This window comes from Rhinolophus ferrumequinum, chromosome 4, assembly GCF_004115265.2.
Source record: "Rhinolophus ferrumequinum isolate MPI-CBG mRhiFer1 chromosome 4, mRhiFer1_v1.p, whole genome shotgun sequence".
NCBI classification, from domain to species: domain Eukaryota; kingdom Metazoa; phylum Chordata; class Mammalia; order Chiroptera; family Rhinolophidae; genus Rhinolophus; species Rhinolophus ferrumequinum.
Window position 1 is genome coordinate 85,665,815 of NC_046287.1, and position 25,593 is coordinate 85,691,407.

General features: G+C 38.0%; 1 protein-coding gene across 5 annotated transcripts; it reads left to right on the forward strand.

Moving 5' to 3' along the window:
* Positions 1-452: 452 nt before the first annotated feature.
* Positions 453-25,017, forward strand: NEK3 (NIMA related kinase 3). 5 transcript variants are annotated; one of them, XM_033105170.1, is made up of 17 exons: positions 453-570; positions 5,108-5,295; positions 7,399-7,569; positions 8,826-8,919; positions 9,006-9,103; positions 10,483-10,566; positions 11,128-11,195; positions 11,288-11,374; positions 13,504-13,558; positions 16,293-16,493; positions 17,409-17,481; positions 19,166-19,215; positions 21,762-21,864; positions 22,633-22,776; positions 23,026-23,160; positions 23,953-24,079; positions 24,522-25,017. In XM_033105170.1, the coding sequence occupies exons 3-17, from the start codon at positions 7,453-7,455 to the stop codon at positions 24,610-24,612; spliced, it is 1,527 nt and encodes a 508-aa protein (XP_032961061.1). In that variant the 5' UTR covers positions 453-570; positions 5,108-5,295; positions 7,399-7,452; the 3' UTR covers positions 24,613-25,017. The 5 variants fall into 5 exon arrangements, with proteins under 5 accessions (XP_032961061.1, XP_032961063.1, XP_032961062.1 ...); XM_033105172.1 differs by having other exon boundaries at positions 455-570; positions 19,169-19,215; positions 24,522-25,016; XM_033105171.1 differs by lacking the exons at positions 453-570; positions 5,108-5,295 and adding an exon at positions 5,324-5,340.
* Positions 25,018-25,593: the final 576 nt, after the last annotated feature.

Consider the following 25,593-nt stretch of genomic DNA (forward strand, 5'->3'; position numbering starts at 1 on the left):
TCCAGACACTTCTGATTATGGCTAACTACTGCTTGAGCAACGCTGACCATAGTGTCCACTTGCATACATTATTTGGCACCCCTGGTATTAAAGTTTGATTACAAAACATGAAATGAAAATATTCCAATGATTTCAACAGGAGAGGTGTTGAAGACAGAATTAAAGCTAATTTTGCTAATGAGTTTGTCATGTTTGGGAGCAGGATGCAGAAATAACGTGTACTCTCGTCTCATTTAAACCTCATTCAGTACTTGGGGTTTTAAAAAGTTAAAATATAAAACAAGGATAAGACCCACCAATTCCATTCCTAAGTATCAGAAAAATGAAAACATACCCCAACAAAGACTGTACATAAAGATGTTCATAGTAGTCTTATGCATATTTGCCTCAAACTCATCAACTGATGAGTTAAAAAACATCGTATGCTGTGTCCACATAATGGAAATTAAGCAAAAGGAAACAAGAAAAAGGAACAAACTACTGATAAACACGATACGGTGAATCTCAAAAACGTTAAAAGAAGGCAGAGGAAAAAATTACTGATGCCATCTACTTGAAATTCTAGAAAAGGTAAAACTATATTGACAAAGTAGATCAGAAGCTACCTGGGACCACATGTGGGGGAGGGGACGTTTTGGAGTAATGGAAATGTTCCATATCTTAATTATGGTTATGGGGCTATACATTTGCCAAAACATTGGAGTGTACACTTAAAATGGGTGAATTTTTTGTTATATGTAAATTATACCTTACAACAGTTAAACATAAGGATACCCACTTAAAAAAATAATAGAATATATAACTCCAACCACTGTGGGGAGGTCGGTGCAATGGGGTTTTCATCTGGGAGGAGTTAACCACACAGAGACAGATGCATGAGGAACCCCAGCTGTTCCAGCCCCCAGCTGTTTGAGTCTTTCCAGCCCAATGGTAGACCTGACCTGAGCTGACCTCTGATGATTGCAGCTCCCAGATTTCCAGCTGCCCCACCTGATGCTAAGTGGATGGGTTCTCAGGTCTGATTTATTCTCTTCCTTTTCATCAAAGTTTCAGAAGTAGAGCAGTTTCATGCCTGCTTGAATCTGCCCCTATAGCGTCCCTCATGTCTATATACACGGCTTGTAGTGAAACTGTAAGACCTAACGCACTTAATACATAGAGGGAGCTCCCAAAATTAAGAATCTTTTTTTCTCTATCAACAAGTCCTGGAATTGGAGCCTATTATCTCATTAGGAACTCCGGAAAATTAACTTTGAGATTCCAAGTTCATTGGGTATCACAGTATTAGTTTGACATTTTGAAAATATTTGTTGTAGGTATACTGTTTACCAGGACAAATCTGGCTCTGTAATCAGTTTTTACCTGCTCACTGTACCCCATACACTGCAAAGCTGAGAGGTGATGTCTGCAATTGCTTACTGTGTTATCACCTAAAGACTGTTACTTTTCCACCTTCTTTTGAGGCTCAGAGTATCCAACTAGATGGGTGGTTATCATCCAGGGGCAATTTTGCATTGCCTCCACCTCTCCCCATCCCCATGCCCACCCAGGGACATTTCTAATTTCTAAAGACAGTTGTAGTTGTCATGACTGAGGGCAGGGGGTAGGGATAGGCCAGAGACATTAATTACTAAAGAACCTGTAAAGCACAGGACAATGCCACCCCCATCCTGCCCCCTAACGAAAACTTATCCAGCCCAACTGTCAACAGTGCTGTGGGGACAGTCCCAGAAAGCAGTTTACAGGCTCTCGGCCTCACGTGAAAAGGTGCTAGCTCGGTTATTAGATGGCCATCAGCTATAATAAGATGGCCATCCACTGTGGCTGGGTGGCCATCAGCTGTAACCAGTTAGCCGTTAGCCACTAATATAACTGCTGTGGCTACGCTGGCAAGGGGTTGGTTGGTTGGTTGGTTGGTTGGTTGGTTGGTTGGTTGGTTGGTTGGTTGGCTGGCAGAGAAGCAGACTGCGGATTGCGGCCAGCAAGTGAGGTTAACAAGCGGATGGTGGATTGCAGATCCTACTTCCTGTGTCTCTCTGGGACGCAAGCGAGTGGGGTACTTGAAGACACCTCGTTGGGGTACTGGTGGATGTTTGTTTTTTGTGTCTCAATCACCACCATTGAGAATATAGTGGTATGATTCCCCTATCTATGGCTCCGTGGGTGTTCCTTTTTGGCCTCACCATATCCTGCGTTCTTGTGCGGGGAGCAGGAGATGAGACCCTGCATTACAAGAGCAGAGGTTGAGAAGTCCTGAACTAGATTACTGCCTCCTCTCCTTGTTAATTTCATCTAAGGACTTCTCGGTCACTCCCTCAGCTCTCATTCCAATGAACATTGCCTCGTCCTTCAGCTACTGGTTCCTAGGCCACACGTGGACTGTGGCATCACCAAGAACTGCTCCTCTCCTGACATCTTAGACATTATGGTCCCGTTCTCTTCACACCTACTCTCCTGCTAGCTTTCTTTCTCCCTGGCTCTCTATATGTATTTTTTTACTTAATTCAGACCTCTGATTCATCAAATGCTCCCTTTCCCCCCATCACGACTCTCTAGACCAGCACTAGAAATAGAAATATATTACAAGCTACATATGTAATTTAAAATATCCTACTAGCTATATATTTTACTTAACCCAATATATTAAAAATATCAGTTCAGCATTAATCAATATATAAAATTACCAATGGAATATTTTACTTACTTTGTACACAGTCTTTAAAATCCTGTGTGTATTTTATACTTACAGCACATTTCTATTCGCATGAGCCACTTTTTCAGAGCTCAATATCCGCACATGTCTAATGGCTCCATTTTGGATGGTGCCAGTTTAGACGTCACTTCCTTCACAAGGATATTCAGCCTAGATACCAAGGTGTGTCACTTCAACCATCCTGAAAGCAGCACCCTCAACTCTCATCCCAGTGTACTTCTGTTTTACTTATCTGTATAATCTCAATTTTAGATTAATCCAAACTTCTCACTGCTACCGGTAGACAATTACACAGCTATATATTGGCATCACCTCTGAGCTGCTCAGTAACCTTTGTCCACATTAGCTTCCTCTCGTATTCTGATAAAAATAATCGAAACTTCACTATTCAGAATTTTACTGTATATAATTTATAAGCAAATATAAAAATCTTGATTAAAAAAATCTTTTTAAGATTTTTGTCCCAACACCCAAACTCCATAGATGACTTAATTTTCTATTTCATAGAGAAAACTGAGTCTCTCAAGATTCCTTCTCCTCTAAAATTGCCTACATTCATACACAAGCTTATTTCCTCCTCTGGTTTCAGAAGTGAGTCTGTCAGTCATCGAATCCGTTTACTGGGCTCTTACATAGAGAAGTTTAATTACTTCCTATACCAGTTTCTGATTGCTTCAGTCTCAACTAGACCTTCCTAGTCCCCTCTGCCTCTAATATTTTCAGCCTGTCTTTCCTTTCATTGATTTATTATCCCTCAACATATAACTTTATCTATAATTTCCCCACAAATAAAATACTCTCATAATGTTGTGTTTCCGTCTACCCAGTGTTATCACCCTCTTTCCTTCCCTTGTACGGCTAAGAATCTTCAAAATTCTTCTTGACCATCCCATCTCAACTACTGCAATCTGATTTTCTCCTTCATCACATTGAAACTACTCTCTTCAAGACTACCTGTTAAATCCAATGGGCCCTCTTTAGACTTTGTAACTTTTGGTACTGTTTACTATTGCACCATCTCTCTAACATTATTGTAGTGTAATGGGTGAGGCAGACTCTGGAGCCATACTGCCTAGGTTCTAATTCTAGTTCTACCACTTATTAGTTGTGGGACCTGCGGCAAATAACCTGTCTACGCCTTAGAGATAATAACTGTATCTACCTTTAGGGTTATTTTGAAGATTATATGAGTTAATAGCTAACACTTATCTAGTCCTATTCTAAGTACTTTACACGTATAAACTCATTTAAAACAGTGTCTAACACCTAGTAACTTGTGTACGTCATCTATAATAACATTTTATTATTTCCAATCACTACCTAGTTCAGAATCTCCTTTGGCTGGGATCCATGCTTGGCAATAGCTATAGAAAATGGGCCAGATCTGTTCTCAATGTCCCCACGTCCCCATCCTCACCAGTCTGTGCTTGCTGATTGTTATTGGTTGAATTGTGTCACTCCAAAAAAGATGTTATTGACACACTGATGAAACCAGGGAAGGAGTCTTTTTCATGACTGTTGACATTCAGTGGGGAAGAAAAGAGTTGGTTCTTTTATCACCTTCTCTCTCCCCCATGCTGTGGTTGAGGTCTGTGCCTGTTGTTCAGTCTGCAGGAGTGGTAGTTCATGGAAACTTAAGCTGTAAGCTGCATTCTGGGTATATGCATGTGTAGTGGTTTTGTTTTCGTTGTTTTCATTGAAACAAGTCTGTTTTATTGCATACCATGAAAGCAAGCAGTACAAGTGTTGCCAGTGTTGACCATTCAAACATTATACGCCTACTCTTATCACTACACTTCAGAACAACCATATACGGTATTAACTATTACATGTTATAGTGCATACATTTAGCACTTACAAGTATAACCAGACATTATTCTAACATGTCTACATTCTAATATATATTCTAAAATATAATTCTAATATATATTCTAACATACATATTCTAATATATTTAATGTATTTAAATCCTCACAATAATAATCCTATTATACTTTTACATAGAGAGGTTTAATTACTTGCTGTATTAGTTTCCGATTGCAGTTGTAACAAATTAACACAAATTTAGCGGCTTAAAATAACATAAATTTATTATCTTCTGGAAATCTGAAGTCTGGAATAGATCTCACTGGACTAAAGTCAACGTATCAGCAGGATTCTGTTTATTCTGGAAGCCCAAGGGAGCAATTCGTTTATTGGCCTTTTTCCAGCTTCTTGAGGCCACCTGCATTTCTTGGCTGGTAGCCCTTTCTGGAGGGCCATTGTTCTGCCCTCTACACTTGCCCAAGTTCACAGCCAGTAAACTGAGTGCTGTGCCCGGGGACATTTATCTGTGTTGGCTGTTCGCTTGGAGACAAAAGTTACTTTCCCTAAATACTACTGGAATTTTTCTAGAGCGAGGTGGAACAACAGTTGTAGAACGCGCCCTTCATGGGCCCGCCTACTCCGAGAACGGGGCCTCCCGCCAGACCAGGGAAGCTTCCTTGGCCCGCAACCTGAGAGACGACCAAGAGGCCCGCCTACCCAGCGGAAGCGCGCCAGTCCTGGGGGCCAAGGAGCCGACTCTGGCCGCCGAGGAGTGGGTGAGCCGTCTAGTCTGGCAGGCCGCCTCTTGAGGGAGGATCGCGGTGTGGGGCCTGGGGAGCGGGCGGCGTCCACGCGGGATGGGGGCGCGTGGGAGACGCGCCCCGGATGCGGGAGGGCCGGGGCCCCAGCACAGCCCGGGGCCTGGCCGCCCGCCGCGCGCCGCCTCCAGACCCGGGGGCGGGGGGCGGGGGGCGGAGGGAGGGCGGCGCAGGTGGGGTCCTGTCCGGGGAGCGGGATCCCCGGGAGCAAGGATTTGGTCGCCGGTGAGCTGGGTGACTGGTCTCCTCCGTGTTGCGGTCACTCCGCGCGCACCTTCTCAACCTCACCTGTATTTCACCGGCGATCCCACTTCTGGGTATTTGCAAATCACTTTATTAGTTTTTGTTTGGCATAGGCATGCGAAGGGACACTTTTGTCACATTCAGAGTACATGCAAGTCTCTTAATGATCTTATGGGTGTAATGTTGAATAAAAGGGCAAATGTGGGCAGAGAGGACCAATTGTGGTTTTCAGCCAAGAAGTGTCAGTGGTTGCTGTGTTTATTATCAGTTACTGCCGGTCACGTAGTAGAATAAACACCCTGCAGTAAAAACGAATAGGAATGTGGGAAAACTTGCCTCCGTGTTAAATCGTGTAATACCAGGGGTCACGTAGAATAGTGGCAAAGAACTTTTTTTTTTCCAGGTCCCTAAATAAACTGAAAGACCTAACTGTTCTTGAGAAGTTGTCTTGAAGACAATGCATCTGATTTGGTTATATGAAGTAATTATTTCTAGGGTTTCCTCCTAATTCTATGATAAACAGGAATATAAACGAAGTTTTACAGTTCTCTATACCATAGGTTTTGGTTTGTGATTTTTTTATCTACCTTGCTCTCAGTGCCTCATAATTCCTTGTGGTATGATTTAAAAAATATAAAATAAAACACTACAAATAAGCTTTCTGAAAATCAAGTAAATTCACTCCAGTGTTTTTTCCTGTAATGAAAAAAAGAAAGCATTACCTTTCTAAGCTTTTAATAATAATAGCTGCCATTTATTTGGGAGGCCTATGTACCCAAGTATTAGGAACTTTATATTCATTCTATCTTACATATTAAGCAGTGCAACTAGATGCTTTATCCGGGAAGCATAGAAGGGGAGACTGAAATTAAGAGACTCTTTAATATCTCTTAGTCACAGGCACCTCCAACTCAACATGCCTTTCCCCACCCCTGCCACATTCCCACTGTCAGAAAAATCAAACAAAAACCACGCACACAACCATTGTGTCTTTCCCCTCTCTGAGAGAATGAGACCATCATTAACCCAGTTTACACCAGAAACCTTCTCCCTACTTGTCCCCCATAAATCGATCACCAAAAATCTTGCCAATTCTTTCTACATATTTCCGTCCCATTTTCTTTATCCCTATTACCACCACCCTATTCCATTCCATCATCGTTTTCCTGCCTTGTCTGTTGTTGGAGTCTCCACTCTGGCCCTCCTGCCCCATCCCCTGTCCAGTCCATTCAGTTTGTAGCCAGAGTGAGTGAGTGTTCTAATAGGCAAATATAACTGTATTGCTGTCTTGGTTGAAACCCTTCTGAGACAGCCCATTAGTTACTCCAAGGATAAAGTTCGGCAACCTGAACTTGGCTTAGACAGGCCCTGTCTGCTTTATTAATCTAAGTTCTCTTTCTATTCCTCAAACTGAACACGATCTCTTTTGCCCTTAAATATGCAATTCCCTCTGCCTCCATCAGAGGGAAAACCCTTTTTGCCTACTAGCCAGCTTCAGTTCATCCTTCAGGCTTCAGCTTAAATATCCTCTTCCTAACTCCCCTGGAAATTTCTGCTGTGTGCCAACTCTTTCTGTAAGACTCACTACTCTACATGTGTTGAGATCTGTGGTCCCGCCTATACGGCGGCGTCCGTGATGGCAGGGATGGTGAGAGATTTGTGCAGGATTATAAAATCTGGCGCAGGTACTCAGTGTCTACCTGTTGAATAATAAAGGAATAAGTTGCTGTTGTCCTGTCATGGTGATTAGAGCTACTTTGCATTAATTCAGCCTTTTGAAAATAAATGTAACTCACACGTTTCTGTTTTTGACTATAGTTTGGGAGTTCGTGGTGACTGCGAGAGTGGAGCCGGGCTGTCTCGGTGCCCAGCATGGATGGCTACACGGTCCTGAGAGTGATCGGGGAGGGCTCCTTTGGCAGAGCCCTTTTGGTTCAGCAGGACAGCAGTCATCAGATGTTTGCCATGAAGGAAATAAGGCTTCCCAAGGTCACTGCTGAAGAAATTAGCTCATGTTGAAAGTGCACATGCGATTTGTATAGGAGAATAAGCTCTTGAGATTTGACATGGAATTGCTCCTCGGTGCCAAAGATGTAATGGGTTTACCCATTAGCTTTACAAGGTTTTAATATGTTGTATGTGGTTCTTATGTTATTGTAATTAACAAAAAGAAAAAATAGTCCAAGGTGACGATTGCTGTTTATCTCAGAATAATTTGTAATAATTTCCAATTTTGTATACCTAAGAGTGTAGGGAGTCTGCCAAAAACAACTCAGGTGTAATATTAATGAAAAAGGAACATAAAGATACAATGAAGAGCAAAGACCTAAAATGCTAATAACCTTTGGTATCAGGGAACCTATTCTGTGGATCAGTTTGTAGGTTTTATTTCCCTGTATGATGAGGAAGGTGCTCATTTATCACTATTTATCACTGTGTAACTTAGTTGTCCTATGAAAGAATCCATGCCATGGAGGCTGCTTAATACTGTTTTGATCAATTTTTTTAAAAATGCATTTTAATAAAATTCCCAGAGTGCTATTCCCTGCCCCACCTTCATTCTTGACCTCGTTTAGTGATTCCCAAACTTGAGTGAGCATCAGAATCACCTGGAGGGCTTGTTAAAACGCTTTGCTGAGCCTCACACCTACTTTCTGCTTGAGGCGGCTGGACAAGCCTGTAAATTTGCGGTTTTAACCAATTCCCTATTGGTGCTGAGGTTGCTGGTCTGAGAACCGTTGTGCGGTTTCTTTGTAAGATAAGGCAGTCAGGATTTTATCCTCATAGAGTAAATTAAAGGATAAACAGTTTTGGAAACTACTTTGCGTATGGTCTTTGTCCATCTTTGCTGCAGTAATACACCAGTATATTCTTTTTTATCTGGGCCCGTGGACTGATAAAGAGATGCAGACAGTAAAAACATGAAATCTCTAGTTTTCTTTAAGGATAGACTACTGTGAATGGCCTACTGGCTCTTCAAATCAGGTTATGCTTAGACTGATGTTAACACTAGTTTACATTTATACTTGTCAGAATATAAGAGGTCAGCTTAAGCATGCAAAATATAGCCATAGTTGAAAAATCACCATATGTTTTCTCTTAGAGTTTGAGAAACTTAAGCTGGGTCAAAGTGCAGTGCTGTAAAACTGTATCTGGCATTGAAGTATTGTATAAACTATATGATTGTGAAGCTGTCTGCTTTAAAATGAATATTACATTTACACTTATTTAAAATCTTCCTCTAGTCTTTCTCTGATACACAGAATTCTAGGAAGGAGGCTGTTTTGTTAGCCAGAATGAAACACCCCAATATTGTTGCCTTCAAAGAATCATTTGAAGGTAAATATGAACTCCCCCAGGTGCATGCATTTCTGAATTTGATTATGGCCACTACGCTTTCCTAAAGAGTCTTATATTTGTTTTAGCTGAAGGACATCTGTATATTGTGATGGAATATTGTGATGGAGGGGACCTGATGCAAAAGATTAAACAACAGAAAGGCAAGTTGTTTCCTGAAGATATGGTAAGAGACTGACTTACATAGTTTCCTTCAAGATTTACAAGCAACTTTTCCCATAAAAATCTGTATAAGTTAAAACAAAGCATTGGGTCTGTGATTACCTGACACACACTAGTTAGAATGGTCTCATTTGTGTGTGTCCATTCTTCTGTTTAGTGTTGTCAGGATGTACCTGCCTGAGATGATTTAAGGAAGTAAAATAGATATATTTATAAAATATCAAGGCATAAAACATCCATTTTAGAAGAATTTCAAAATTGTATTACTCATCATATTTTGTACTACATATTTAAATTTTTGATTTTTGTTGTATTTAAAGTTTAGAGGGCAGATGGATTTATTTTGTATTTCTAGATCATCAGAAAAATGAAGCCCACATTTCTGTTTCTTGGGAGTACCTATTCTCAATCTATTTCCTTCTAAAGTTTAGCATATTTCCTTAAGTCTAGTATTTACTGCCTTTTTAATTGAAAATTGCGTACTAATGTTTGAATGAATTGACTAAGGAAAATATTTAAATAAACAGCTTTTATGAGGTTTAATTTGCTTTCAGGTATGTTATAAAAATGTATTGGTATAAATATTTTTTTATTTACAAGTTGTTTTGTTAAAAATGTGGGCTCCATAGTTCCAAGGAGGTCAACCTTGACTTCAAATGAATGCATCTCTATACCAAAAAAGAAAAAAATAATCAGTTTGGCATTTAGTTCTAGGCTCCTGGAAATTCTGGGTACTATTGACTAGGGATTTATAAGCAGAATACTGACCACAAATGATTATTGACAATACAACGAAATCTTTTAATGTTAATATAAGAATATTCTGAAAAAGGAAATGAAAATCTGATGTAATGATTGCACTATACAGTTATAGCGTATTTATTTCAAAGTGGTAAACTACTTTTATATATGTGTTTAAGAAATACTTTGGGAGGGGGCTGGTAGATGAGGGTAAAGGGGATCAAATATATGGTGATGGAAGGAGAACTGACTCTGGGTGGTGAACACACAATGGGATTTATAGATGATGTAATATAGAATTGTACACCTGCAAGCTATGTAACTTTACTAACAATTGTCACCCCAATAAACTTCAATTAAAAAAAAAAGAAATACTTTAATTTGGTTGAATACAAGAAAAATACAGTGGGAGTTTTTTTAAATTGCTACTTGGGTCATACATAAGATGATGAAACGTAATTTATAGCTTTTCTGACTTTCTCTAGGCAACACTGAATCTTAGTTGAACTATCTTTAGGAGTTCTGTGTTTACATTATGTAAAACCAAAGTCACCTAAGGCCTAGAGACCATTCTTTGGAATTTTGGGTTAATATGAACCAATTTTTTGTATTCTTGCAGATTTGCATGCTTTTTTCTTACAGATACTTAATTGGTTTACACAAATGTGCCTTGGAGTAAATCACATTCACAAGAAACATGTGTTACACAGAGATATCAAATCCAAGGTAAGTGGAATACATTTTTGGTCCATAAAACCCCCAAAACTATTTCATTTAGTCTTTTTTTCTGTGTTACTCTATTTCCTTTTTGGGACATTTTTATTTAGTTCAGAAAATTTGTTAACCTAATATTCACACTAGCCAAATAAGGTTCTACCTGATAAAAAATCATTAAATCTCTTCATTAAATACGTTCCAAGCTCTCTTACAGTAGCGACTACTTACTAAGACTATTTTTTCTGAGATGGAAAATGGCTGAGACCTTGGCCTGCCACATGGAGTTGTCCTGATACAGGTTCCCAATCGGTCAATCAGGGACTGCTGATGATACAATCTGAAACTTGCTTGTTAGATTTCTAAGCAGTCATTCTGAATTCCTAAGCAGGAGGATGTATAGCTGTCAAGAGGCTCTTTGTCTTTTTGTGTTCCACTTGAGGACTCAGCTATTAGCGTTTCTACCCTTCATCTCTCCATCATCAGCAGGCTTGGAAAGACAGCTTCTCTGGAGACCTCTGCCTTATGTTTGAGTGATGGAAGACATAACCTGAGCTCTTCTTTTTAATGCAGAATATCTTCCTCACCCAAAATGGGAAAGTGAAGCTGGGAGATTTTGGATCTGCCCGCCTTCTCTCCAAGTATGTATGTCTATCCTGTAGAAGTGACAGTCATCAAATAATCCCTTATTGGGAATGCTCTGTACTCACTCTTTGCCTCTCTATGGTTTTAGTCCCATGGCCTTTGCTTGTACTTACGTGGGAACACCTTATTATGTGCCCCCGGAAATTTGGGAAAACACACCTTATAACAACAAAAGGTAAGTAATGTACTTATTGGTACAAGGGTGACTGTTTGGTGGCAGGCCTTGTAGCCTACAAATAAAGTTTGGTTTTTAAAAAAATATAGGTAAAAGCAGTGTCGAATCTGACCTCCAAGGCTTCTAGATGAAAATCATATTTTTCCAACTGTTTTAATCAGACTTGAGAGGAGCTAAATGTAAATGGTGAAAGAAAGGCCAGTCATTTCTAGTGTGAGTTATATCACTGGTTCTCAGACTTTGCTATTCCCCTTTTTGAAAATCCCAAAGTGCAGGTTGCAACCATACCAGTTCAGTCAGAATGTCTGGGGTGGGAAGCAGGCATCTGTAATTTTCTAGGGTCACCAAGTGATTCCAATGTGCAGCAAAATTCAGGAACCACTGGATTCTGTCATTGAGTTAACATTTACAGGACTAGGTCATAAGCACTCGATTGATAGGTTAATTGATTACAATAAGATAGTATGAAGACCTCATAAGTTAAAACTTAACATTTTTTCTGAGTATAAGTAATACGGTATCTGCCGGTTGAATGAGTCTGTGGTCAGGGAGGAATTGGAAATATGGGATTGTACAGGAAAGGAAATGTCAATCACCCACTTTTTCACAACTATTAATTACATTTTGGTGTTTTCTTCATCCATTCATTTCTCCCCCACCCAAACCTAGTTTATGTACTCTATATACAATTTGGTATCTTGCTTTTTTTCATTTTATATTACATCATATTGATTTGTATATGATGTTTAAAATTTCTGTAAGAGTTTAATCACTTAAATAATTATTTAAGTGATTAAACTCTTATACAAATCTTAAATATTTAAACTCTTTGTAAATATTGTTAATGGTTACATAATATTTTACTACATGGCTCTTCCAAAATTTACTTAACATTCCTCTGGTGTCTCCAATTCTCAATGTCATAAACAGTGCTGTGATTAATATACCTTTTATGCATAACTGTGTCATTGTTTTGTATCACATTCTTGGCATGAAATCTGAGAAGTAGGAACACCTAAAGGCTCTTGTTACCTTCTGTCAAGTTGCTTTCAGAAAAGGGTACGATAATCCATACTAAATAGGTTCCTTAAGAGTAAAATTGGCTGAGTTGGGGACAAAACAGCTATAAAGGAACAGCTATGAGGCAATTGGGAAAATTTCAGTTTTGAAAAAATATGAGATAATATTATTGAATTCAGGTTAAATATCTTGGATGTGACAATGGCATTGTGTTTATGAGGGAGAGTGTCCTTACTCTTAGTAGATACCTGCTGATGTGTTTGGGGGCGGAGTGTTTGATGTCTGCAACTCAGATATAGATAGAGGAGGGAAATAGCACTCAAATGTGGCAGATGTTAATGAGGAAAACTAGGAAGGAGGAAGGAGCACACAGGCATTTATCACTTTTCTGTAGGTTTCAAACTTTAAAAAATTAAAATTGGGGGGGAAGAGTTGATAAAAGCCATTAGTTAAAATTGGAGTATCATCTAGAAAAAGTCTGGAGAATGACAACGAGGAGGTGAAAATGATGGAGATGCTTAACGTGAAGAAGGGTGAGCGTATAGGGCAAACAATAGAACTCTTCTGATGTCTGAAGAGCTCTTTTGTGGAAGAATGAGTAGTCTTGTTCTCTTTATCTTGGAAGGTAGAGCTAACAGGGGGTGGAGAGGGTCTCCAGAAGACACGCTTGACTTATGATATGGAAGAACACTGTCCCTCTTAGCCTTCCAACAAGGGCACAGACTGTGCCCAAGGTAGATGGCTGGCCATCAGGGGGTGTGATCAAAAGCCTGGTTTGTTCACAGACGGTTGGGGTGGAAGCTGCACTAGGGGAATTTTAAGTCCTTCCTACTGTGATAATCGGAGTCCACAAAGATTCCCTCTTGCACCAAATATTACAGAAGTGACATGTGAACCACCCTGATTTGGAGGGGTAGAGGTTGGGGAGCAGAGAGTTTATTGTGAATATTACTGTTAGTGAGTAAGTATTAGACCAAAAGTACCAGATGTTTTATTTTAATAGCCAGGAATTACTTATATATTCCTATTAAAGGTAATTTTTCTTTTTTTTTAATATTGGAAAGTACATATGTTTTCATCTGATAACTCATAACCTGCATTGCTTCCAGTGACATCTGGTCCTTGGGTTGCATTCTGTATGAACTCTGTACCCTGAAGCATCCAGTAAGTATGGCGGGCAAAACGGAAAAGGCAGCCTTTCGTGTCTGGCTAAGTCCTAAGTAATGTGCCAAAGTCCAGTAGTCAGTTTGCTTCCCTACGATGAATTCTTCATTATGAAAGTTTTCATATCTTTCCATCGCTATCATCTTTGCCTTGACCCACTTTTGTAGCAGATACTAATAGAAAATTTCCATTGTTTCGTTTTTTTGTAGTTCTATATTTAGCTTCTCTCTCTCCCTCCTCCCTCTCTACCTCCCTCCCTTCCTTCCTTCCTTTTTTTTTTGCTACTAGTTTTTTTTATTTTGGCAAAATATATATAACCTAACATTTATCATTTTAACCACTTTAAGTGTACAATTCAGTGACATTAATTATTTCACAATATTGTGCAACCATCACTACTATTTACAAAACCTTCATCACCCTAAACGACACTCAGTACCCATTAAACAATAACCTCCCATAGCCCTCTCCCCTCAGCCTTGGTAACCTCTAGTCCACTTCCTATCTCTGTGAATTTCCATACTCTAGATGTTTCATATAAGTGGGATTGTACAGTAGTTTTTCTTTTGTGTCTGGCTTATTTCACATAGCATATAGTTTTCAAGGTTCATCCATGTTGTAGCATATGTGTCAGAATTTCCTTCCTTTTTATGACTGCATAATATTCCATTGTATGTTTATGCCATGTTTTGTTTATCCATTCATTTATCTCCTGATGGACATTTGGGTTGTGTCCACCTTTTGGCTATTGTGAATGATGCCGCTATGAACATGAGCGTACAAGTATCTGTCAGAATTCCTGTTTTCAGTTGGTTTTTTTTGAGTATATACCTAGGAGTGGAATTGCTGGATCATACGGTAATTGCATGGTTAGCTTTATGAGGAACTGCAAACCTGTTTTCCAGAGTGGCAGCACCATTTTTATACTTATCTTTTACAGTTAGATTTCATTTATTATGTGAGTTTCTTGTCTAACTGAATTATTATGATAAAATAGACTTTGCCCTGTCATATATTTTTCAAGATATTTTTAAAAATAATTTAACAAAAAAGAGATTAAATAACTTGCTCTGCTTCCTCAGCAGGTGTTTATTACATAGAGCTAGCAGTCGTAGCTCTGATCCCTGTTAGGTCTTAGTTTTGCCTAGAAATCAATTCTGTCCTTTGGGTATGGATTGAAACTTGGTGCTAGCAAGCGTTTTTACAGATGTGCTGGAAAGCACATAGGGCTCATGAGAGTAGTATCAGAAAAATCCTTTACCACCACTAGATGAAAGTAACTTGGACTGAAGTCATGCACTGTTAAGGAGTGGTTTATAATGCCGGCTGCATAATTAGAACAATGTGGGAAACTAAAAAATACTGATTCCTGGGCCATACGAGACTAATTGAATTAAAATCTCTGAGGGTTTCCTGGGCATTAGTGTTTTTAAAACAGGTGATTCTAATGTATGGCCCAACTGGAGGACTGCTATTGTATATAAATAAAATTATTTTTTAAACTCCAATGTCATATTTATGATTATATTCTTTATTTCCCTGATTTTATCTTTTTCAGAAACTTTTATATACATTTTTTTTTAAATTTTTTATTGGGGAATATTGGGGAACAGCATGTTTCTCCAGGGCCCATCAGCTCCAAGTCGTTGTCCTTCAATCTAGTTGTGGAGGGCGCAGCTCAACTCCAAGTCCAGTCGCCATTTTCAATCTTAGTTGCACGGGGCGCAGCCCACCATCCCATGTGGGAATTGAACCGGCAACCTTGTTGTTAAGAGCTCGTGCTCTAACCAACTGAACCATCGGCCACCCCTACATGGTCTTTTTTTCGTAGCAAGCATAACTATTAATGAGCATAGTGCCCGGAATGTTTGGCACACAGTCTGTTCTGTCATCTGCTTTTAGGCAAAGTAGTTCTCAAACCTTTAGGAAATGCAGAAAAACTCAGTAAAATGGTTAAAAAGCCTGAGGGAATGCAGATTCAATTTTTCGGTACTTGAATTTTTCCTTTGTCATATGTTGATTATTCCTTTTTTTTGTCTTCACTCTTGTATATTTTATTAATAGGATAATGCACTTCCAATGCAGAATGCCAACATGATCTTAGTATCGAGGCTGATACCTAATATTAATTCTATTAATTTTAATGAAAACTCTTAAAATGTTACTCTGGTATGTCATGTTATATCCCACTCTATTGTCAAATTTTAATAGCTATGTTGATAACATGAAAGGTGAAAAGGATTTTGCAACAGATGTTTAAAACTGGAAAAGTCTAAAGTGCATATTGCCAGGAAGTAGGCCTGGGGATTTCTAGGGAGGAGTGAAATAAACCAATATTTATTGTAAGTCTTTAGTGTCATTTGACTTCTAAAAAAGTCATATGTATGTATTACTTTGATTTTAAAAATATGTATAAAATATGTATCTGCAAAAACATTGATTAGAAGTAATAAAGTACCCGAAGCTAGCACTGATGTTAAGACTTACTCTAGATGGGGAAGAAGTTTTTTTACTATTTTTTTACCTTCCTCCTAAACAAAATCTTATGTTTACCATAAGATTTTGAATAGTATCTTAAGGATACCTCTAGGAAGAAAAATGACCAAGCAGCAGATACATTTATAGATACATTTATTCAAATTAATTCATATGAATTCAGTTCCTCTGGTATTTTCTTATTTTTATTCTCCTCCCTTGTATCTGTCTGCTTTTACAGTTCAATTTTACTTTTTAGTTTCAGGCAAATAGTTGGAAAAGTCTTATCCTCAAAATATGTCAGGGGTCTGTGCGTCCACTGCCATCTCATTATTCCTACGAGCTGCAGCTTCTAATCAAGCAGATGTTTAAAAGGAATCCCTCCCATCGCCCCTCAGCTACCACTCTTCTCTCTAGAGGCATTTTAGCTCGGCTTATCCAGAGATGCCTAACCCCAGAGGTACGCTATGTGTTGGATTGACTGTGAACAGTTTTCAAGTGTATGTAAAACGGTTTATCTTTTAAACACAGTTACATGTTTTACCTGTAAAATCTCAAATAATGCAGCAGCGTATAAAAAACATAAAAAAGTTAAAACTTCCTTTCCCTCCTCTTCCCCCTTCAACAATGCTATTCCAACAATGCTATTCCCCAAGTATCATCATAGGTGTAGTTTTCCATATCCTTTCAAAGCTTTTCCTAGATAAGTGTCTGTGTGTCTAAATTTTATTTATTTATTTATTTATTTATTTATTTATTTATTTATTTATTTATTTAATTTATTTATTGGGGAAAGGGGCACAGGACTGTATTGGGGAACAATGTGTACTTTCAGGACTTTCTTTCCAAGTCAAGTTGTCCTTTCAATCTTAGTTGTGGAGGGTGCCATTCAGCTTCAAGTTGTTGTCCTTTCAGTCTTAGTTGTGGAGGGCGCAGCTCAGGTCCAGGTCCAGTTGCCGTTGTTAGTTGCAGGGGGCACAGCCCACCATCCCTTGCGGGAGTCGAAATCAGCAACCTTGTGGTTGAGAGGACGCGCTCCAACCAACTGAGCCATCCAGGAGGCAGCTCAGCTTGAGGTGCCATGTTCAGTCTTAGTTGCAGACCATCCCTTGTAGGACTTGAGGAGTTGAACCGGCAACCTGTGGTTGAGAGCCCACTGGCCCATGTGGGAATCTAACCGGCAGCCTTCGGAGTTAGGAGCATGGAGCTCCAACCGCCTGAGCCACCGGGCTGGCCCCTATATTTATTTTTAAATGGCATTTTTATTTTTCAACTTTCAATGTTATTGTGGGAAAGAATGTTGATAATTAAATGACATGGCAGCATCTAAAGAAAAGTGGTTCATATCTTTAAATTCTCTGCTTTAAATTTTCAGATCATCACAGATTATGGCGAGCAGATATTGGAAGAAACCAAAAAATCTAAGCATAGTACACCAAGAAAAAAGGGTAAGAATTTTAGAAAGCTTGTTTTTTGTTAAGTGTTCTTTTTAAATGTAGTATACCAAAAAAGAAAAATGTAATTTTCAAGTTAATAGAGAGGTTTTTCAGAGATACTCCTGAAATCAAAATTTCCTCTGTTACTTAAGATGTAATTCTGTACTGAATCTTACACATTTAGTTTGCCAGGGATCCAAAAAGCTTGGAGATTTTAGCGATGTAACAATTGTTCTGTTTTATTATAGTATCATATTTACTCTAGTTTGTTATGGGTAAGGTAGAAGGCTTCTGTGAGCTAGCCTAGAAATCTAACCATGAAAATACAATGTTACCCTTAGAGGAAAATTTATCCCCAAGTTTCCAAAGATCCATCTTGTAAATAAATGTTTAAAAACAGAACCCTTACAAAAGTTGGAACTGTTCACATAATAGCTGCACAAAATTTTCATACATCGTCAATCCTGAGCAAATTTCAAATGTAATTTATTATCTCTTTGGAAGTTGTCATCTCTTAATTTTTTTCAAAGCTGTTTTTGTCATCAGTGACTCAGATATTCCATCTGAAGAGATCCAAAAAGATAGTAGATATGACCAGAATAAGAGAAAAGAGTTAAGGTGAATGGAAGGTCATCCACTATAGGGACATGTTGCAAAACCTCCCCGTTTGGTGTCCATTATCTCAGTAGAAACACTTCGAAAACTATGTTTCCATAAAGTTAAATTTTAAATGTTATTTTTGTAAGAATGATGTAAACCTTTTAGTCTTATAATTTACCCTTTTCTCCATTATTTAAGAGGCAGCTAGTAATCTTTGTGTCAGCAGTTTGTTTTAGTGTTGATTTTACTTTAGGTATTGCTTTGTAGCTTTTGTTCACATCCCAGGGTAGTTTGAAATTCGTTTTTAAATGCTGGGCAACAACAACAACAAAAGCAGTGTTAGAAAAGTTTAAAGATAGTTTGGAAAAGTGTAGTTTTACCATTTCTAAAAAGAAAGGAGTAAACCAGCGAGGAGGTGCCACCATGTTGGGGCCACGTGTCTGGTGGCATCTCTAGTCTGTAGACAGTGAGACTAGAACAATGAAAGCTCTGTGAGGACGGGAACCCTGTTGCATTTTCTCACTGTTGTATCCTCTGTGCCTGTCATCATAGATGCTCAATAGCAAGTATTTAAAATGTTGACTGAATGAGGAACACAGATAGCAGGCCTCTGTCAGAAGAAAATCAGGCCGGAACTATCCTTACCAAAGGGATCTGTTGCCCTAGTTCTCTCTGACTGAGGGTCGCCTCTTCCACCTGCTAGTATCACAGGTGTCAGCAAAAGCACTGACTAGCTTGCACTGAAGGTGTTAGTGACCTTCCAAGGATGCAGAGTATCTTACTTCCTAGTGCCTAAGTGGGTTGGCATAAATAAACAGAGATGTCAACTTTCAGATGAATGTTAGGAATAAAACAGCAGAAATGGCCTCTTTTAGCAGCTGAGGTGCTAAAAGAAATGGCCTCTTTTAGCAGCTGAGGTGCTTTACTAGGTGGTTAAAGCCTGATAATCGCTATTCCGGCTAATGCTTTGGTTCTTTGACTTTAAAAACTTCATTTGTCTTCATTTGTCTCTCAAGCTTTATGCAAATCACATTAGCAGCTTAATAATGTGAGCCTTTATGTGCTTTCTCTTTTTACCTTCTCTTTTCTCTTTAAGCAGACCCCAACAGAATCAGGATTGCTTTGGAAAAAGAAGCAAGCACAGTGGTAAGTGCTTGAAACTTAAATTTATGAAATAACCATTTCCTGGGTACCTGGTATTATTAGGTGTCATGGGATACTTGGAAGACTCTGACCTGGTCCCTATAGTTTAATAGTTTTTTATCTTTTAGCATGTGAAGTAATTGGTAGCTATATTCCTGTACTGCCAGGTGAGCCACTTTAGATCACCATTTATTTTGTTTGTTTTTTTATTTTTAATTATTGATGACAAGTGGTTACAATATAACTGTGAGAGAACTTAGTTCAGCTTTTAGTCATGAAAATCCTGTGTTAGCCTACTTTTGATTTTTTTTTTTTTTTATTGTGGTAAAATATATATAACATAAAATTTACCATTTTAGTCATTTTTAAGTATATAATTCAATGGCATTAATTACATTCACAAAATTGTGTAACCATTACCACTATCTGTTTCCAATACTTATTCATCATCCAAAACAGAAACTGTACCCATTCAACAATAAGTCCCCATTCCTCCCTCATCCCCACACCCACCCTGGTCCCTGGTAACCTCTATTCTACTTTGTGTCTTTATGACATAATTGGCTTATTCCAGATACTTCATGTAAGTGGAATCATACGATATTTGTCCTTTTGTGTCTGACTTCTTGCGTTTAGCATAATATTTTCAAGATCCATCCATGTTACAGCATGTATCAGAATTTCCTTTTTATTTAGATCACTGTTTTGATATTGACATTTTTCTGTTCGAAAACTTTTAGTGCATCCCCATTATCCCAGGAATCAAGTTTTTCAGCCTGGCCTTCAAAGTCCTGTTGGTATTGTTTAGCTATGAGTGCTTTTGCATGAAAGCTACAGTGAAGTCATACATAGTAACGGCCAGTCCACTTCCTAGTGTTGTCATAGCCCTCTTGGTGAATCGTGTCCTACTGATGATTTTTTGTCTTTCTTCAGCATTTTAATCAATCTTTCAACTTAAAAAGGAAAGGATGTACTAACAAAAAATTATTCTGTTTATGGAATGTACTAGTAATTAAACTTCTAAACTTTTTGAATGAACCTTAGATTGTAAATAAATAACATCCCACCATTATGTTGCTACAAGTGGAATATATCCTACCTCTACTTTTTTTTCTTTGCATGGTAATACTATTTTTTCCAGCTTTATTGAGGCATAATTGACATAAAAATTTACTCATTTTCAGCATACAGTTTGATGAATTTTGGTAATTTTATAGTCTTATAACCATCACCACAATCAAGACATGGAAATCCCATGCCCCTAAAAAAGTTTTCTCATGGCCTTTTGTAGCTGATCTCCACTCTCATCCCAGGCAGCCACCACTGTGATTTTAATACCACCTAGAGTGGGTATCAGTCAGTGTGTTTTCACAAAATGAAAAGGATACAGTATGTACACGGAATGGACAAAGAACCAAAAAAGTAAGTCAGGTAACAGGAGAGCTGAGGGAGGAAGCGAGTCCCGGGCAGGCCCACAGGTGTGATGGGCTGGGAGTGGTGTTGGATGCTGCTGTGTGCAGGGCAGTGACTCTCAGCAGGCGTGGAATATGAGACTCTCCCCTCACCACCCCCGCCCCCTGAGCTTTTAAAAACTGCTCCTCACAGCCACTCCTCCAAGGTTTTGTCTATTGGGGGGGTGGCTGGGGGAACCTTTGAAATCATGCCCCCTGGGTGTATGGGAAGAGAAGTTTGAGAACCACTGTATAGAACGTAAGAAAACAATGTGCCAGCTACAGCCTGCTGTTTAATTTATTGATTTATTCAACGAATCATTGAGAACCTATGTGTTGGAGACTCAAGGCACTGGGTATGTATTCCTTCTCAAAATATGTGCAGATTTAAAGATGATAGCATGTACTATATAGTTCATGATATCAAGTGCTTCAATAATTTGGAAAAATAATGAATTGAGTGGGAACATTTTGACCATATGTAGCAACTTTATACAATATTTCATTTTGATATTTCCAGCATGAAAAGCCCAATATAGCAAAGGATATTGAAATTTTTTTATTATTTCCTCTATGAAGTCCTCTCAAATATGTCATTTTTATATAACCTCTTCATATTTGCAATGATTGATATTAACAGCTAGTAGTGTATATGACTATTAATATACATATACAGACCGTGTTTCCTCGCAAATAAGACCTTGCCAGACAATCAGCTCTACTGTGTCTTTTGGAGCAAAAATTAATATAAGACCTGGTATTATATTTATATTATACTATATTACATATTATATTATATTATATTATATTGTAAGACCTGGTCCTATATTATAGTAAAATAAGACCAAGTCTTATATTAATTTTTGCTCCAAAAGACGTATTAGAGCTGATTGCCTGGCTAAGTCTTATTTTTGGGGAAACATGGTATGTATGATGTATATGGCTATTAATATACACTTATGTATAGGATTGGTGATCATTAATGTTTTTTAATTCATTAACCTTTATTTAAAATTAAAACATCTAACTGCATAGTTGTTTACCTTTTTTGTAGCAAATCACGCATTGTTTAATCTGTATTTTTAATCTCTTTTAAAGCAAGAGGAAGAACAAGGTACAAAGTACAGCCACACTGATTTAGAAAGCATTAATAAAAATATAGTTGAAAGTGCACTGAGGAGAGTAAACAGAGAAGAGAAAGGTAAGTTATTCAAATTCTAATCATTGTATAAGTGAGTGGTTGGGGGATATAAAAGGAATATCTGTTCACATGACTAGGTCATAGGTGTCATAAACAAGTGGACTTGCAGATTTTTGTTTGCTTATCCAGTAATTTATTTATTTCAGGAATATCTTACTTATCCAGAGAGAATAGTGTATATTAGTAAGAGTCTTTAGAAAAACTAGTATTTGTTATGCTCTCAACCACAGAAAGCATGGCATTCAGTGTGTATATAAGTCCTCTCAGAGCTTCATTCTTGTACATAGTGTACTATGTAAGTATATACATTTTATTATTTTTTAATTGTATAAAGTCTTAATTTTTCCTTTTTTTTAAAATTTTTTATTGGGGAATATTGGGGAACAGTGTGTTTCTCCAGGGCCCATCAGCTCCAAGTCAAGTCACCGTTTTCAATCTTTAGTTGCAGGAGGCACAGTCCACCATCCCATGTGGGAATCGAACTGGCAACCTTGTTGTTAACCTTGTTGTTGAGAGCCTGAGCTCTAACCAACTGAGCCATCCGGCCACCCTATACATGTTATTTTTAAAAATTCACCTTAATGATTTGTTTTGCCTTTTCATCTGGATTTTTTTTTTTTTGCTACTTAAAGTTGAACAACATTGTTGTTAGATCTGAATTTGAAAGAGAAAATACTTCTGTATTGTTGTTAGAGAAATATACGTGTGGGTATAAATGAATAAATGAAAGAATATGTTCCACAATCCTTTTTTACATTTTAAAATCAGATAATAAATCAGTCCATCCGAGGAAAGCCACTTCACCAAGTCCTCTCAGGCGACAGTGGGAAAAAAATGCATCCAATGCAGCGCTTACAGCTTTGGAAAATGCATCCATACTCACATCCAGTTTGACAGCAGAGGATGATAGAGGTTAGTAGTCAGATTGAATACTATTATTATAGAACATTTTCACATAGTTGTTTAATGGGCTGGAGATTTTTTTTTTAATGTCACTGTGAAGGATGTTTGGTGTCACACATTGGAGCGTTGCTCAGACAAGTGAGTGAAGTAGATTTTAATAGAGAGTAAAATATGATTGATTTGCTTGAAATATGATCTGGAAGATATGTGCTGAAAATCTTTTTTATTTGGCCCTAATTTTTATCTTTTCACAACTAGGTGGTTCTGTAATAAAGTACAGTGGAAATAATACCCGTAAGCAGTGGCTCAAAGAGACTCCTGAAACCTTGTTGAACATCCTTAAGAATGCTAATCTCAGCTTGGCGTTTCAAACATACACAGTATATAGACCAGGTGATTCATGTTTGTTATGTAACCATGGAAACCCTTGGATTTTTTTTTTTTTTTAAGTTGTGGTAAAATATACATAAGATAAAATTTACCATTTTGAATGTTTTTACGTGTATAGTTCAGGGGAATTAAGTACATTCATATTGTGCAGCCATCAGAACCATCTGTCTCCAGAACTTCCCATTGTCTAAAACTGAAACTCTGTACCCATTAAACAATAACTCCCTGTTCCCTCCTCCCAGAAACCCTTTGATTTTAAAGTTATAAAATAATTCATAGCGTTGTATTTTTAGGTTTTCTTGAGTCTTTCCTAGCTAGTCTTAAGCTATATTTAAAATTTCCCATAGAGCTATATTACTTCTATTAGCTCACTTGTTTGTTTGTTTTAATAATCACGTGACTGCTTTCTTTAAGAGTAGCCCATTTTTAAGAGTAGCAAATATACTAGTGATTTTACAGTTCAGACTTCCTCACAGTAAGAAACTGTAATCTGACTATCCATTGATTACTTTTAATGCTTTCATATAAATTCTTATATTTGAGGATTTTAATTGTATTGTGAATTCTTTTGAAGACAGTAGTATTTTAAAATTTAATACACACACTGATGCTTCCTTGGCTTGTTTTATGCCAGAAATTATGCTAGGTAAAGTGGGGAGGTACTGAAAAAAATATATAGAACATGGAATTATCCTCAATTAACTAGCAAGCTTTTGGAGGATTTTAGTCCCAAATGCACAATATTTAAATTAGCATGTTTAAATGAGCATGATTTCTGTTCGTATTCCTCTGAAGGTTCAGAAGGGCTCTTGAAAGGCCCCCTGGGTGAAGAAACAGAAGCATCAGACAGTGTTGATGGAGGTTATGATTCTGTCGTTTTGGACCCAGAGAGACTCGAACCTAGGCTGGATGAGGAGGACACGTATGTTGTGATATTACCTAGAAAGCTTGAGTTGTGGTGTGTGTGTGTGTGTGTGTGTGTGTAACTTAAATTATACCTTAGTAATTTCAGGTTTAATAGGAATTGGTTATCTTATTTTACATCATAAATGAATATTTATATCTTGATTTTTTTTGGTCTGGGATGGTATGGTAATGCATAATAGTAATTACAGAATTCTTGACTGAGCCATATGTTTATAATCGTTCAGCTTGGACTTATTATTTTTTAGTATATTCAATTATATATATTGAAAAATTGATAGAAATAGTGAGAGAAGTGATCTTTTGCAAGCGCTGACAAATGTTTTTCTCTGTTCAGTGCCTTTTGGAGCTCATTTTTCAAAAATGTAAATATTGTTATGATGGTGTTCTGCTTACCGTGTCCCTAATATGGAGGCTTAATATCCACACTTTTTCCACAGGGACTTTGAGGAGGAAGACGACAGCCTTGATTGGATCTCAGAACTGAAGCAGCGAGTTGGCTGGCCAGAAGTGTCTGATACTCAAGGCTAATGCTCAAGGAAATGTACCTTAGTCACAACGAGTAGATATTAAAAGTGAGGAATTAAAGTTTGGATAATATGAGCTTACGAAATGTATTGTTCCCCTTGGAAACAGAATAAAGAGGGGAACTGAATATTTAAAATTGTTCCTGATTAGTATTACAAGGTTTGAAAAAAATCTACAACTCTTGTGAGTTTTTTAACTTAAAGGAGAAAGTGTAGCATGATGGGTGTGAGGTTTGGGCTTTGCAGTCAGAATGGAAATTGGATGCTACTGTTTACTGCTTGTGCGATTGTGGGAAATTATTTAACCTCTTTAGGCTCGAATTTCCTAAGCTAACATGAGGATAACAGTGCCTACCTCATAGGGATGCCGACCATGGAGCATGACAGCAGTCCATAACGTTATTTGCGTTTTTATGATTTATATTTATTACTATGTGACTCTTTTTACCTTTCCTAAAGATTTGAAGATCTAAATATATTATAACATAATAATGTGTGCAGTTTTTCATTGATCACCGGGTAGTGATCAACGATCTTCAATGATCTTCACCCACTACCAGCTGTCCTTAAATACAACCCCTCACAAGATACACAAAAGAACCCTGGTCAGAGGATCCACTGCAGGAAGAGTGGGGTGGGCTACATATCTTGTCAGAAGGTGTCAGCCCTGTACGTGAGAAAGGAATGGCGCCAAAGGTGAGGAATCAATATGGAAAGTATCAGCAACTACAATGTTGTGGAACTAATGAAGGGGGTAGGATCCCAACATGTATGGATCTCCATGACACACTGTACTGTTTCCTGTCATTTAATTCCATGATACTTTAGTGAGGCGAGAATATTTTACTAAAGAAGGAATAGGCGCTTCCCAAGGGATCCCACAGGGGCAAGTGTGGGAATAGCATAAGCCTGACCTGGCATAGGGAACAATGCTCAAGTGAAGAATAGGAGGAGAATAGCTATGAAACTACAGTGGGATCATTAG

Bases quoted from the DNA above. Each gene is read 5' to 3' on its own strand.
- NEK3 (XM_033105170.1), top strand. From the start codon at position 7,453: ATGGATGGCTACACGGTCCTGAGAGTGATCGGGGAGGGCTCCTTTGGC. The intron at 13,559-16,292 runs GTAAGTATGGCG...TTTACTTTTTAG, and splicing joins TCTGTACCCTGAAGCATCCA to TTTCAGGCAAATAGTTGGAA. The intron at 17,482-19,165 runs GTAAGAATTTTA...TTTCTCTTTAAG, and splicing joins TAGTACACCAAGAAAAAAGG to CAGACCCCAACAGAATCAGG.